This window comes from Nyctibius grandis, chromosome 16, assembly GCF_013368605.1.
Source record: "Nyctibius grandis isolate bNycGra1 chromosome 16, bNycGra1.pri, whole genome shotgun sequence".
Taxonomy (NCBI): Eukaryota; Metazoa; Chordata; class Aves; order Nyctibiiformes; family Nyctibiidae; genus Nyctibius; species Nyctibius grandis.
Window position 1 is genome coordinate 1981139 of NC_090673.1, and position 14944 is coordinate 1996082.

At 46.8% G+C, this 14944-nt stretch overlaps 1 protein-coding gene across 1 annotated transcript in view; it reads right to left on the reverse strand.

Moving 5' to 3' along the window:
• The window catches only part of LOC137670904 (carboxyl-terminal PDZ ligand of neuronal nitric oxide synthase protein-like), a 29788-nt gene extending 22240 nt beyond the window's left edge, over positions 1-7548 (reverse strand). The window contains exons 1-2 of the mRNA XM_068414062.1: positions 7444-7548; positions 3472-3543 (exon numbers count right to left, since the gene is read on the reverse strand). Coding sequence (XP_068270163.1) covers positions 3472-3543; positions 7444-7548 — 177 coding nt within the window. The remainder of the gene's footprint in view (positions 1-3471; positions 3544-7443) is intronic.
• Positions 7549-14944: the final 7396 nt, after the last annotated feature.

Below are 14944 nucleotides of genomic sequence, written 5' to 3' on the forward strand. Positions count from 1 at the left end.
ACTCCACAACATCTTTCCTCTTACCCTCAGCGAGAGCCTTCACCTGACTGAGGGGAGAACTTGGCTATTTATTTGTTCACTAACAGGCAGCCAGAGCAGTGTGTCTAGGGAAAGGGTGACCCTGCTGAATCAGGGAGCTGTTTGAGCCCTTGAGAAGGACTTCTGTATTCTTCACATTAGCTGCCACTCCTGCAGGAAGAAAAAATCTTGTATTGTACATAAGCTCCCTAGAGCGCTGAGAGGGCTCAAATATCTGCAGATGAATCCACTTCAGCAGAAAACCAGCTCCACCAGAACGCTGCCTCAGAGCGCAGGAGCGGGTGCTGCCAGACACCCAGACCTGGATGGCCTCGGGCAGCAGGAGCCAGCAGACATGGCATGCTGCTTCTCCCTGGGAGGTGGAGGAGCGCCTGCCTGCACTGGGTGCTCGGAGCCGCGCGATGAGCTGGACTCTCATAAACAGCCACTCGACATGCCTGTCAGAGCACAGTGTACTTATTCAAGTAGCAAACTGATTTCATCACCTCCCCTACCAGGGCAAGAGGAGGTAGAGGGATTAGTTTGAACTCTGATCATCGTATAATAACATGGCAGCTGTATGTAGCTAATAATCCACTGGGAGGATTAGCAAATTTAAAGTTGTCTAGCTCTGCATAATGGGAAGCTAAGAACAGCAGCTTCCCTGTCCTACCTATTGCATTTGCATTCCTTCCAGTGGAAGCATAGAACATGATGAGACAAGGTTTTCCAGTCTGTTATGAAATGGGAATCTAATGTGTGACTAATGGAGTATTGCTAGCAATTCTACAAGCTTCCATTCAGTCAGGAATATGGATTTAAGCTTTACTATAAGAGTGCATCTTAAATACCTAATGAAAAAGAGCAGATAGCGATTTCAGCAGACTAAATGTTAAAACATGTCATTTGAGGCTCTCTGGGAGTAACATCCTATAGCCTGTGCGCTCTGCATGTCCTGAAGTCTGCAAGCAGAGTGCTCTGTTCATGTGTGGAGAATACCACTGAGCTCCTCCCAGGTTCCCTGGCATAATGCACATGCAACCGGCCAAAGCGCCCAGTACGAAACACAGGACAGTAAGATGCCAAGGAGCAGACTTAGCAACTGGAGTTGCTATCTTTCTTACCACCCTCTCTCTCCCCACACTCCAAGGACAACTTTGAGTGCTAGGTAGCTCAAGGTTTCTTCCCCTGGGGCAAGTGCTTTTAATCAGAGTGGAGACCAGAATCAGATGTAGTAGGAAGGCAGTTTCAGAGCTGTATCAATTTACTAATGAATAACTAGAGTAACCAGCTCTGTCAGAGCCTGGAAAAATACTGAGCTGGGACTCCTTGTCCTCCTCCCTGGTCCTCTTGTGGAGTGGCAGAAGCAATGAGTAACAGCCTGCCTGTGCTTTGGGCTGCCCTCGTGCTCAGCTGGCTTTGTCACCAACTGCTCCAGCGATGGCTCACGCTGCCTCCTCCCATGTTGCAGGGCACAGAGAGCAGCATAGGAAATGTTGTGCTAGGGCTTGTACTGTGTGACTTTTCTCTTCCACTCCAGTAGAGAATTCCAGTGGGACACTGGAGTGCACAAAGGATGAAAGCTTCAGCCCAATGTGCCCCTGCCAGCACTTGGCAGGGCTGCAGGACCTTTCTTGCTCTTGCAGTGCAAACAGGCACTACCACTCACAATAAGATGGTAGCAAAATACTAGTTTCCACCAATAGTTTCTTCCAGTGTTTCCTCCCAGTCGCAATTGGTGCTGCTGAGAGTCCATGGGAAAAAACTCTAGTATAGACAAGGCCTCTGCATGCAAATGAATGCTACATAAATAACCCCGAGCTTCCCTCAGTTCCTAGGTTGTGTACTCTATGCACTAGAATTCTCTTCAAAGACCTCCCAGTTCACTCTTTATGCTCTAATTAAGGATCAGTGCCAATTAACTATCTTCAATAGAGGAGCATCTTCCGCTCAGCAGCCAGGAAGTGTCTGAATAAGATCCTGCTGTACAATACGCACAAAAAGGGAAGCCCTCCCTTTTTGGAAAGGGCTTCCAAGATTTAAAAACCCAGTACAGAATACAGGACGCCTACTTTAAAAATATTGTGTGATAAGATTAATTGATGGCATCCATGAATGCAGAGTGGTTTCTTACATGTTTCGCATAGCACCCAAGCATGTTATTGCACTGCCAAGACTGAGCTAGATACCATCGTGGCAATAGCAGGTATGAAAACAGAATGCAATGCTTTCTAGAAACTGATATTAAAATACTGTCTGCTTTTTCTTGCACAGGTTGTTATCCAGTCAAAGATCAGCAGAAGTGCAGTGTCAAATCTGATGCTAAATATTGATTCAGATCACAAATTACCAGTAGTTATGCCAGTATCTAAACTGCCCTGGTAGTCCTCACCTAATTGCCTTTGCTTCCTGTAGATGTTCACCTGTTCCATAAATAACCAGGCAATTTAGATTGCTGCTGCACTGTGTTCTGAGCAAGAGCTGTGCTAATAGTCTGAGCAGGGAAAGGCAGGGGAATGTTATTTCTGAGCTTGGCTGGAGATGAATACATCAGCTCCCCAGCCAGTTACAGGCTAAGTTTAAAAGCGCTATTCTAAATGAAAATTAGATGGTTAAACACTGCGGGGAGTGGGGGGGAAATAGGATAATCCCTTCAAAGCTTTAAATGGAAGATTCTCAAACCTGCTTCAGCTGATGTGAGACATATGAACAGCCTAAGAATTAAGACCCCTGCAAAACTTCAGCCAGACACAACAGCTGCGCCGCCTTTTGGGGTAGATACACTGGGACTGGTTATACATGAAGCAGATGTAAGTTTGCCACCCTGCTAATCGTAGCTAAACCTGGTCACCATTCACAGGTTGTTCTGAAGAATAAAGGGCTAGAGGAGGAAAAGCACAGACTTATGAAAAACAGGAACTGTAAAACTGTACTGGAGGACAGGGGAAAGCAGCAAGTTATTCCATGAGCAGCACGATCCACAAAGTCTAGTCTGATGGGATTTACATCCCTAACATCTGCCAGGCCATTGATATTTCAATATATAATAACATAATATATTTGGAACTGTCAATGAATTTGAGTGCTTTTGTTGAGCAGATTGTGTACATCTCATTTTTCACACACACACACACACACACACACACGCAAAAAAAACCCCAGACAGGCTAAATATATCTCTTGGGTTCAAGGAGAATCCCCATACCTGCTCAGAGACACTACGGTTTTACGTTTGAGTTTTGCTAACTGATCCCTTTGCAAAGAGCAGGGATGGTTCTAGCCTAATATGCCTTGGGAATTTCTGAAAGTGTGTTACAATCCTGCTTGTGCTGAGATTTGAGCTCCAGATAGGAAGGGTGGGGGAGAAATACACAACAGCGCACTGCAACCAAGTCACTCCAGTGCATGTAACCTTTTAATCCGTGTGGGATTTTGTAGCTCTTTTGAACTTACCCGAATCCTTCTCATGGCTGCCACGATCTCCACGCGACTGTTGGGCCTGGGTACGTCCAAGCTGCCGATGTACTGAAAGACAGAACAGTGAGACGGGCTGTAAAGTAATGCACAAGTTAATGGTGTAGGCTTCTGCAAAACAAACAGCATCTCATTAAATTAGTCCCTGCTTAGTTAGACCCTCTTGACCCAGGACATGACAGGAATATCTGTTGTGGATAATATTATCAAAGTCAGGGAGAAGTTCATGGACTTCTAATGTCGGGTGTGAGCTTCTGACCTCATTCAGATCCTGGATGTGCCTTTACCAGTGCTTTGCAGGGCAGTGTCTGTTGCTAATCGAGTCACGATCCTGTGGGTCTGAAAATGGGCCTGTCCATCCTTTGTCATTCCTCACTACACCTGCTTTTAAAAGACTCAAAGCTAAAAGCACATAAGAGTTGGAAAGTTGCCAGGATGTGCAACAACTAGCTTTCCTGGAAAAGGCTCATAATTCTGGCCTAACTTTTCAGTCTGGACCATCCTCTCTCTGGACACCATTGTCCTGGCTTGGTTGGACCAGCTCAGCTGTCTGTAGAATCCTGGTAAACTCGCTCAAATCTGCATCCTATACCAGCTGTTTTTAACTACGCTTGCAGGAGCCGCAGTCCTAAACAAGCTGCCTGGCTGAGCTTGCACCAAGGTGATAGCACCCTTGGCACCCAGTGTCTGCATTTCAGTGTAAGCACCGGTTCCAGCAGGGCTGCAGCACCCCTTACTCCAGGGCTCGGACGTGGGCAGATGGTGGGTCCCAGCACCTCTGCCTCTACTGCTTCACACACCCACAGCTATCTGCAGGCTGGTTGCTGCGCGGGTTGTTGGGGAAGGCAGGCAGCTTCCTGCTGCTGGCGTCTCTCCCTCCTGTGTGCTGTTCCCAGCTCTGCCTGTACTCTCCCCTTACACCGGGTTGTAACGTTTGTGTGCCAAAGCAGACCTGGGTTGTGCATCTGTTGGCAGGAGGCGGCTGCTGCAGCGCGGTGGTACCTGTGACAGCTCGCGTGGCACAGACTCGCAGCAGTGCTGCCCGCGCCGCTGCCAAGCTGCCAGCTCAGCTTTGGGAATGAGGAAAAGGCGCAGTGTCCTGGGCAGTCGGCTCGCGTGTGGAGCAAAAGGCCATTAATGTTGTAAGGCGGCGTGGCTCACGGCTCTGAGGAAAGACTCGGACATCAAGGGCATGTTGGTGAGTGCGAGACAAATGCCATCTGAGTGAGAGGGTGAGCGGCCCCGTGAGAGATGCCAGCGTGGGCTGGTGCAGCCCTGCGGCTCAGGCAGCCGAGGGCAGGGGGCTGGTGGGTTCCCAGGGGGGTCCATTGGCTCAGTGTGACACAGCCCATCTCTGCACAGCTGTCACGGGCAGGTTAGCAGGGGGGCAGAGGGCAGTTACAAAGCTTAGTCACCCTCTCAAGAGCATTTGGTTCATGAATTATGTCTGTTCTTGTGTGTATGTGTGTGATTTTAAGTTGTGGGGTTGTTTTGTGGGTTTTTTTGAAGTTGTTCCCATATAGAAAGGGGACAAGGAGAAGGGGCAACTAATTAGGAGGCCCCTGGAAACATTCAGGGAGATAATATACATATGAGCAGGGACAAAATACTTCCCCAAGAGCAGCCCCATAGCTATCACTGTTACTGACACAGTTCTGGTTTTATTTCTCTATTGTAACACCTGCAGTTTGCAATGGGTTTTATCTTGGAAAAACTTCTACTTAATAGGGCTTTCAGAGATGAGTTCTCCTGGCTCGGTATTTACTGCTCTTTTGCCTGCCTTGACATAAACACCGCAAGCAATCTGAAAGGTCATCTGGCTTTTCTGATGCTTCTGCAAATGCCTTTGCAAAATGACATTTTTAAGAGCAGTTAAGTTCAGCTACAGCCTTTGGTAAACCACAGCAGAGTCAAACCGCTAGGACCATGAGAGCTTGAGGGCAGCAGGGAAGGGAGCGACAGAGCTAGGCTTTCCCTCTGCCCTGGCAGCGAGGGCACAGCTGTATCGCTCCACATCTGTGGTGTCTTTGGTTTGCAGACACCTCCTTCCCTGCTCTGTGGTGGCTGTCTGTGCAGTCACAGGTAATCCAGACTGATCCAGTGCAGCCAGCTGGCCTTCTGCCTGTGAACAAGAGGGCTGCAGTGGGGAACAGGCTGTGCTACCAAAGATAAATTAATGGGTGGGGGCAAGAGGAGAGCTGGGGGCTGCTGAGCCAGAAGAGATTCTCCCAAACTCCCTGCTTTGGCCTTGCTGCAGAGTTTGGGTACTCGTGCAGAGCCCTGCCAGCTCACAAAGCTCTGCACGAACAGCCACCTTCCCACAAGCAGCTCCTGGTATTGACCTCCTGAAGTTTGTCCCTGAAGATTATAGGGCAAATAAGACAGTTTGGTATGCAGATATTAGAGACTAAATGTGGGCAGTAAGATTGTCTGGTGTGAGACACCTGGCAGCCAGCTACAGCCTTGTCATTGTCAGAGTTGCAGCTGAGTGATGTGCCCACAATGAGTGTCCTAATTGGAAGAGACAGACTTTAGAGCAGAACCGAGCAAGCACGTTACTAAGGTAATGAACACCCCATCTCAGACTCTCACATCTTACAGCGTCTTATCCACTCTCTGAATAGCTCTGGATGCCTGAAGCTGTCAATCTGAAGAAGCCCATTTCACTCAGTTAAAGGTACAGTTGCTTCACATCTTCTAAAAATCAAAATAAGGATTTTTCTCCTCAGCAGAGCCTGCGGCACAGCAAATGTTAATTTAAAAAAAGAAATATTGTTTTTCTCCCCTAAGGAAGAGAGATATTTTTAAAATATGTGGTTAACTGTCTATTCAGATCCATCCTATATCCTGCTTAAATCTTACAGCTTTTAGCCAGAAAACCAAAATGCACAAAATCCATGTTTCAAAGCTTTATTTGAATATATATGCCCCTTCTTTCCAGCTCAGGAGACAACAGGCATGAATTCAATTTCTAATCTGTGCTAGGCCACCTGCAAAGAGGGGAAGGGAACCCTAGACTTGCTCCAGCAAAATGCAGTTGTTCTTGGCAGCTGAATTACAAACCCATTCCCCGTGCTGTCTACAGAATGTCAATTCCCGTGGAGCCACTTTCTCAGGGTGATGCTGCGCTGCCAGACCGTTCTTCGTGATCGATACAAAATTCCTGGCAATACCAGTATTTCTTTCTGATACCTGAAGACTGCATGCATTTAAACGAAGGCTTTGCCTGCCCAGATTTTCATGCAGGGAACAGGTCAGATGGAGGGAGGCACTAATATGATTTTAAGCAGCACGTAACAGCCTGCTGGTTTCCAGGGGAATACAGAGCTGCTGCCTGGCCGCAGCAGGACCAGGGTCCTGCCCGATGGGGGACAGGACAGGCACCAGATCGAGCAAGGACGTGCATGTGCAGCTGGCACAGGCAGCATCCATTGCGCTGTCAAGAGGGATCTTTGCAGACCAGCTCTCTAATGAAGCACTCGGGGCGGCTTCTGAGGATCAAACAGATGAAAAAATACTGGGGGGAAAAAGCAAGAACCTGTTTGATTGTGACAATTAAGTGTAAAGCTTTCATAATTTGTTGGTGTTCTCTTTAGACCCCCTTAGATCTGGCACACAGCAGCACTTGCGGAGCGAAGCAGCAGCATGCCATGGGCACGGAGGGGACACAGCGAGCGCTGGCCGCGAGCCCGCAGTGCCACCGGCCCCGGGGCCAGCACATGGCCCACCGGTGGCGGCCGGCCCGGGGCCCCCAGCCCGCGGGTACCCGCACCTGAGGCCGGTCTGCAACAGGCGAGGGTGAAGGGCCCGGCGGGGCGGGGGGGCTGCTCGGGGCAGCCTCTGCCAAAGCCCCGCGCCTGGAAGGGGTGAGGGGCTCTGACAGGCGGGGGGGGCCCTGCTGCGCCCCCGGACCGAGGGCCCCGGGGCGGCGGGAGCGCGGCCGGGGCTCACCTTGGCCTGGAAGTGGATGCCGTGCTGGAAGGCCTCCTCGTTGTGCAGCGGGACGCGGGAGTCGCAGCCATCGTCCACCAGGTTGTACCGGTTCTTCACCGGCATGGCGGCGGGCGGGCGGCCGCCTCAGGCCGCGGCCCCGCCGGGCATCGCCGCCGGCAGCGCCCGGCCCCGCGGAGCCCCGGGGCGAGCGGCGCGGCGCGGGGACAGCGGTACGGGGCTGCCGGCGCCCGAGCCCGGCCGCGTTTTGAATGAGCGTCCGCGGGTGCGAGCGCGGCCCCGGCCCCCGCCGCGGCGCCATTGGCCCGAAGTTCCCTCATGTGATGCGGGGGGCGGTGGGAGCCCGCCCCGCCTCGGCCGGCCCCGCCGCCGCGGCCCGGTGGCTCCGGGGACAGGCACCGCCTTAACGGGGCTGTGCCCGGCTGTAGCAGCGTGGAGGTTTCCCGAACCGACCCTCAGCTCAGCCGCGAACCGCCGCACCGCCTGCCGGAGAGCAGCCACCCCGAGCCGGGGCCGGCGCTCCGGGCCTCGCGGTGCCTTTGTTTCGGTAATCCCGGTTTTAGGATTGTCCTGGGCACCCTGAGAGCTGGCCTTGGCCCTCTGGAAGGAGCAGAGCTCCGTGAATCTGGAAGGGGGGTTTCACCTTGCAAAGTCTTCGCTGTAGGCTTGACAACAAACACCAGAAGCATCTTGTTGAAGTTTGGCTTGTGGAGGTTTTGTCTTTGAGCGTGTCTGGGGCTGTGCTGGCCTGGTGGTGCCATTTTAATACTGACGAGCAATACCATGTCATAACCTCTGAGGACACAAAAATACCAGACCCTGGCTCAGAGGTGTAAATGTATCGCGAGGAAGTGTCCTGAGCACGCCTCGGAGTAGGTGGTGGTGCCTTGTCTCTGAGCTGCAGCACCATGACGGCAGGGGTCACTGGTGGAGTCTCATCTCAATTGAATTGTTTGGTTTTGTGGATAGTGTAAGTCACACTGTGTCATGTCAGCAGCACCTGCTCCATTTCCCGTGTTAGAAATTCTAAAAAGATGGTGTACGCGATGATCTAGGATCTAACTGCAGCTCCTAAAACATTACCTATCTCCAGTGTTAGTGTGACTTACAGCTCTGTTAGTAGTTAGCACGTGCCCTCTGTCAGAAGCCCATGGCACAGTCGATGTCCCCTGACTGACTCAATATACTGTCAGAATTTATGGTGCTGTATGCACTCAGGGTGCTCTTTCCTTCCAGCTTGGTCTCGGTGGTGAGGCGCTGCCGGCGTGCAGGGGAGCCCTTGCAGATGCCGCTCTGGGATGCCTGACGTGCCTGAGCATGCCGTTCCTCTCAGCGGGCACCAGCACGGGTAAGGGATGAGACGTGCACAGCTGTGATGGTAAGACCCAAGACTTCTGACTGTTAGTACAGCCGCGCTCTTTGCCCTTTACGGGAATGATCAGAAATGTGAATTGTGTAGAATCCAAGGGGTGGAGGCTTATATGTGCTCCAACTGATCTCATCTGGGTTCTCCAGAACTAATTTTTGAGTGATCAGTTGTAACTTTTCGTCATACAAGTAACTCCCTAGCTGGATGCTTGAACGTTGTTGGACACCACCTTTTATGTGCCTTTCACATTAGCAAGAGAGAAAACTGGCCACAGGCAGACAGTGCTTAATTTCCTGTCTCCATCTCAGGATCGTAATCATCCCGAGTTTCTTGGCATCTCTGAGTACTTGTAAGTCAGTGGGAGATGGGCAAGAGCCAGAAATCCAGAAACTTATAATTAAGAGAGGGAGCAAAAGCTCAAAGAATTAATACTGGTTCGCTGACCGTGAGCCTACATGTTCAAGTGTTTTGTGGTATTAGCTGTTCTGGTGCTTGTGCTGGGATGGGTTCTGTGGTCAGCCTCCTGTCTTTGCTCAGATTTTCTGTTCTCCAATAGGCTTCTTTTTTTTTTCTTCCAAGTTATAACGTTGCATTACTCTCTCATTTAAATATTCACATGTTTATGCTAATCCCTCTTTTATACAGCATAACTCAAAATGGTATGTAAATGTTTCTGGTATGTAAATACATAAATTGGTTTCTGTCCAATATGCTACATCCACATCTCACCCGCAGATTCATCAGTTTAGTTCTTTGTTGGTTATTTTTTGTGTTATCTTTACGCTGTTGTCTAGTGTGTACTTAGAACATTTCATGGCACTTATCTTGTATGAATCTTGCTTTAAAAAAATACCTGTTGACCTGAATGAATAACCTAGATTTTGTGTGCAAATGTCCTTGGACTGATTGAGCAAGATTCAGGCCTTTGCTTCTCCTAAGCCCAAAGCGGAGGAGATGCCACCCAGTCAGCCTATCCTTGTGCCTCCTTTGATGCTGACGCCAGCAAAGCTCAACTAGTAAGGGGAGAAAACCTAACACAGCCACTACTGGTGAGTCTCTACATTGATTCTGCAATACTGCGTTTTAACTGAGACGTGCATGAACCTGTCATGGTGCTGAGCTGCTGAAAGTTCCTCCTTGTTACCCTCCCATCGCCACAAGAGCATTCCTATATAAGTTGGAGCACAGGGACTTTGCTTGGGATAGTTACATTTTTTAATCTGAGAGAAAAGGCAGGATGAAATAACAAGAACGGTCTTTTTATTTCCATCCTGGTGCTCTCCAGTATCCTGCAGATTATAAAATCCTTTGGGTAGGGGAAAAAAAAAAAATCTCATGGGAATCCTGAGAAAAATAAAGCAACTGTGATTTAATAAAGCTTGCAGTGCCAGACTGTGTTAGATCACAATTGAATGGAGGTGTTTAATATTCCATGTTCATTAACTTCTGTGAACTTTTCGTAGGGCTTAGCTCTTCTAAGGTTAATGGTTTGGATCAATTGAGAATTGAGTTAGGCTGCTAAACTTAAGAAAATGTTAACTTTCTAGTTAGTTTCTTGGGCAAAGAAAATTCTTTGACTCTATTCCAGGCAAGAAAGCTGTATGCCTTTTCTTCTGGATAATAAAACTGGGCAAATAAGTGGAGTTAACCAGTTACGCAGTACGTCGTCACGGATTTAGTATAAACAAACCCCTACCAGCATTACCCTTTCTTGATGTGAACAGTTAGCCAAACTTCATAGTGGGTGTTTGCATCAGATGGAGGTACTGAGCTAGTTATTCCTTTGATGTGCAAAGCACGCATAGAAAGTCCCATTTCTCTGAACACAGTGGGAGTGAAGCACCAAAGACAGCTTCTTGGCTTGCAGCTTCAAGTGTTTTTCCAGAGAACAGGTTTATATCAGCTTTCTTTTTCAGGCACAGGCTACCAAGATTTCTGTCCTTCTCTTTCTCTCACATGGATGCACATTTCTCTCTGCACTGACATTTACTCTGCAAGGAAATCCCTCTTCCTATAGAACTTCATTGTTCGAAGGGACCTCGAATGTGGTGTAAATTGGGTAGTGGGTATTATATGCAGTGTGTTCTTTAATCGTTTCGTCGGTTGGTTTGCAGGGAAGGTAGCGGTTGCTCCTGTCTGATCCTGTCAGGTTTCTTCCAAACCCACCTTCACAACTCAGATGAAGGAGTTGCAGAGGCACCAGAGGCACTGCATGCTTTCCAAAGCAGACCTGGTCTTGATGCCAAAGAATTTTCCTCCCTTCTGCTAACCATTTTAAGCACTTATTTCTGCACAGCAGAGCTGCAAAGTTTTTAAATGATAAATATGATGTGACATAGCAAGAACAACCAGACGGACATCCAGTAATGGCAGACAAAATCTCCGTTACAGGAAATCACTTCCATATCATACTTGTAAGATCTGAGAGATCTGTGCACCCTTACTATCTCAGCAGATCTGGTTTTGTCGTGTGACTTTATCAACGTTATTAATACTTATTTGTGCTGGCGCAAGTTTTAGAGCAAAGTCTCTGGTGTACTATCTTGCTAGCAGACACACAGTGTGCCAGTGGACATCCCTTTGGGATTTAGCAGCTGAATTCACTTGCCATCCTGCAGGAGATGTGTATTTGCTTGAAAGTGGCATTTTTCTGTACACATTTAATAAAGTGGTAGAAAGAAGCAAAGTATGCCCAGTCCATAGTTACTGAGAAACAGAAGTTACTGCCATAAAGTTTCATCAATTAAGACCAAGGGGACTTAACTGACTTACTGATGGCTTTATAGGACAGGAAGATGAATACCGGTGAATCAGCTGGGGTGTACACCAAAGCAATAAAACCTTTCACTCATTTCAATGACTTTGTATTTTATCTCAATTACATATTATAGTCATTTAAGAGTTTGGGAGTTGTTTTTATGCATAATACTAACAGCTTCTGTCCCCTCCTACAGAGCAGGATGAGCTAATGTGGGAGAAGGGGAGGACAGCATGTTATGGGAATAATGTGTTCTGCTAGCAGAGGCAAAAAATCGTGTATTGCAGTTGGATTTCCAAAATTTCAGACACATTCTACTTCCCTTACAATTGCTTTCTTTACTCAAGGAAACAAAATTAAGCAGTATTACTACACAGCAAAATCTGTTGCCTTTTCCTGATATCTTAAGACAGTCAGCGATCAAACATTAAGATCTGTCAGGAGTTCTCCACAACCGTGAAACGTTGTCATATGAAGCTACTGCAAGGTCAGAGGGTTATGTGTGTGTTTTTCTCTCTGTTCTCCTAGGAAACTGTGCTCTCCCCTAGTGAAAAAAAAGATCTGGAAGCAAAGGGAGGTAAAGATTTATATTCCCCACTATGTAACTGCCCAGCCTTCATTTAAATAATTTGATCTTGAGCTTCCACTTAACAGAAAAAGTGGGAACAAATCAGAAACCCCAACCATTGCCAAATCTGAACTTTTCTGTATAGGTAAATTATCAAAATAAAGATGGATGAAGTAGCTCATAAATGTGGTTTGACCTGCAGTTCCTCTTGTTTGCTTTACATCAGATAACTCTGTCACTCATGATCACTAGGTGATAAACTAAAATCTTTGTTTAACCAGGTAAGCCTGGGGGCACCAACCATGCCCTATAAATGCTGCTGTGTGATGAAATACGGAGGCAAGAATCGATAAATTAGGTACTGTTGACTGAAATTGCGTGATGTTGCCCTGTGTTGTACTGGGGATTTGAAGAAAACAGAAAACTCACAAGCGAAATCCTTAAGTGAGTCTCTGAAGCTGCCCCATGACAGGAACTCAGACGTGACATGTGGAACTGTCATTGTTTCAGCCCCCTCAGTTAGTGTCATACGTGTCCTCTGCAAGTACAGGGTCTGCTTGGTTATATGATTATACCAGATTTGTGTTGCTCAAGAACAAACAGAAGCTTAATGTCGAGAAGGTTCAGCTGAGCAGCACGGCCAGGCAATCTGCCCGTTGGGATCGCAAGCCGCTTTCATGCATGGCCAGTTCCAAAGTTCTGTGCAGCAGGACTCGGCAATGAAAAATGTCATCTACAATTATGCATATTTTCGTCATCTCCTATCACGCAAATCCCCCCACCCCAAGTATGCAGCAAATGTTTTGTTTGCACATGTAGGTCAACCACAAATCTTCAGTGGTCTAACATAAACATTGGAAGCATAGGTTGATGTATACAGATTTAAACCCAGTCTGAAGCATAATGCCACCACTGACATTTTTCAAGTGGAGTCTGTTTACTAGATACGTTTTCTTCTGACTTTTCATTTTATAAAGCTTTGCTTTCTTACTGATTTGTGAAAGTACAACTGACAGAAGGTACTCACCATCATTGCAAAAGGAACTATTAACTTCAGACATGGATGGATAGTTCTTAATGAGTAGCTTTTTTTTTTTAATAATAGCTTGAGGAATGTGTTCTTTTTCAAAATGGTACATTAAAGTATTTCTGCAAATAATTCTTATTTTGCCACTGGCAGGAGGGCAGTTTTATATAATATTTTTAAAAGATTATATGTTCTTTTTGCAAATTACAAGCTACTTAATGTTTTCCTTGTCTTGACTATCTTTATAAAAGAAAAATATAGAAAATAATACATTTGTTGTCCCTACGATGCAAGATAAAAGCTAGAAATTTTGATCGAGATTCAGTAACCAAAAACCTTACTAGACATCGTCAAATGTATTATTTAAGAAAAATGTTACTTATTAAACTCATAAGCTTGATGTGTTCACACGTCTAACTCATGAATTCTGTGTACCACGAGCTGGCAGTACCGTTCTCCTTCAGTATGAGTTGCCTGGATCAGCACGTTATCACGATGTGAAACTCATACTGTTCAGTTTACTGTCTGGGAAAGTGTAATTCTTAGAATTAGGTTTTCAGTGAGACTATTCCTGCAAATACATGTGGAGTACCTGCTAGCACAGTTCAGGGAAACGGGCTGATCTCTGGAGGGATACCCCAGCATGTTACCCACCAGGGGTCTGCATCTGTAAAACTGCTTTATTACCAGACTTATCCTTGGATCTGACAAGGATCTGTGTGCACATCTGTATGCACATCACGGGAAGGTGTATATTTGCACACACAAAGATCAGGTTAACCATGTCATGGTATAATGACCCAGTAAGTTACGATTTAGGGTAAATGAGAATGAAGTTGTTGGCCTAAGAGATGAGTAAAATACTGCACAATCACACAGTGTCCTTCCCCATTCCCATAAAATTAGACTGGCACCTCTGTTATATTTGATATCCTGAATGTAAGTAATAAAAGTACAGGGACATTTCATTAGGAGTCAGATCAGGGCTCTTACAAGGCCAAAATAGTGTGAGGTTGGAATTGAAATCTCTCTTGAAGGTATGTGATACTGTGCTGATAAATGTACAAGTATACGAGTACTCTGTCAAATTCCCTCTTGGGGAGGAGAGCACACTTTGTTCTGTCCTGCCTACAAATAGTGTCGCCACTGTGACACTGGAAGATGATTCAGAAAAAAACATTCATTGATATTTTTCCCAGCACAGTCTAACAGATGTACAGTTCTCCTAGACAGAATACACATTCTTGTTCACTTATTATCACAAGATAGTAACAATTTGTTCTTATCAACACCTCCCTCTGAGTGAGGGTCTCAGGAAATAAGCTTGTGTTTAAGAGCACACAGTAATGTTAAATTTCCCCTCTCGTCACAGGGGACAGATCCTCTAAAGTTTCACACTTCTCTCCTGCTGCTAGATCCAGCTTGCAGAATTCAGCAGGATACACTCTCCTTCTGCATTACCTTGCTACCTTATTACTACTCAGCCTATACTTTACTCCCCTACCTTGCAGTACCTGAATACTGTGTACAGTCTGACTCCATGCTGCACACTGCAGACCATCCTATTTATCTCAACATGAAATGAAGGTTTTATCCATACAGTACAGTGCAAACCAGGTATCTGATATATTACAGCTTCTCTGGTAGAGAAGCAACTAGTACATTATTAGCCTGTAGGAAATGTGGATATATCATAATTAGATATAAAAATATTTCCCCTTTGCAATCATTTTGTTTGGTATTTCCCATGCTCCAAAGCCTCTTAATGCCTTGGCCCAT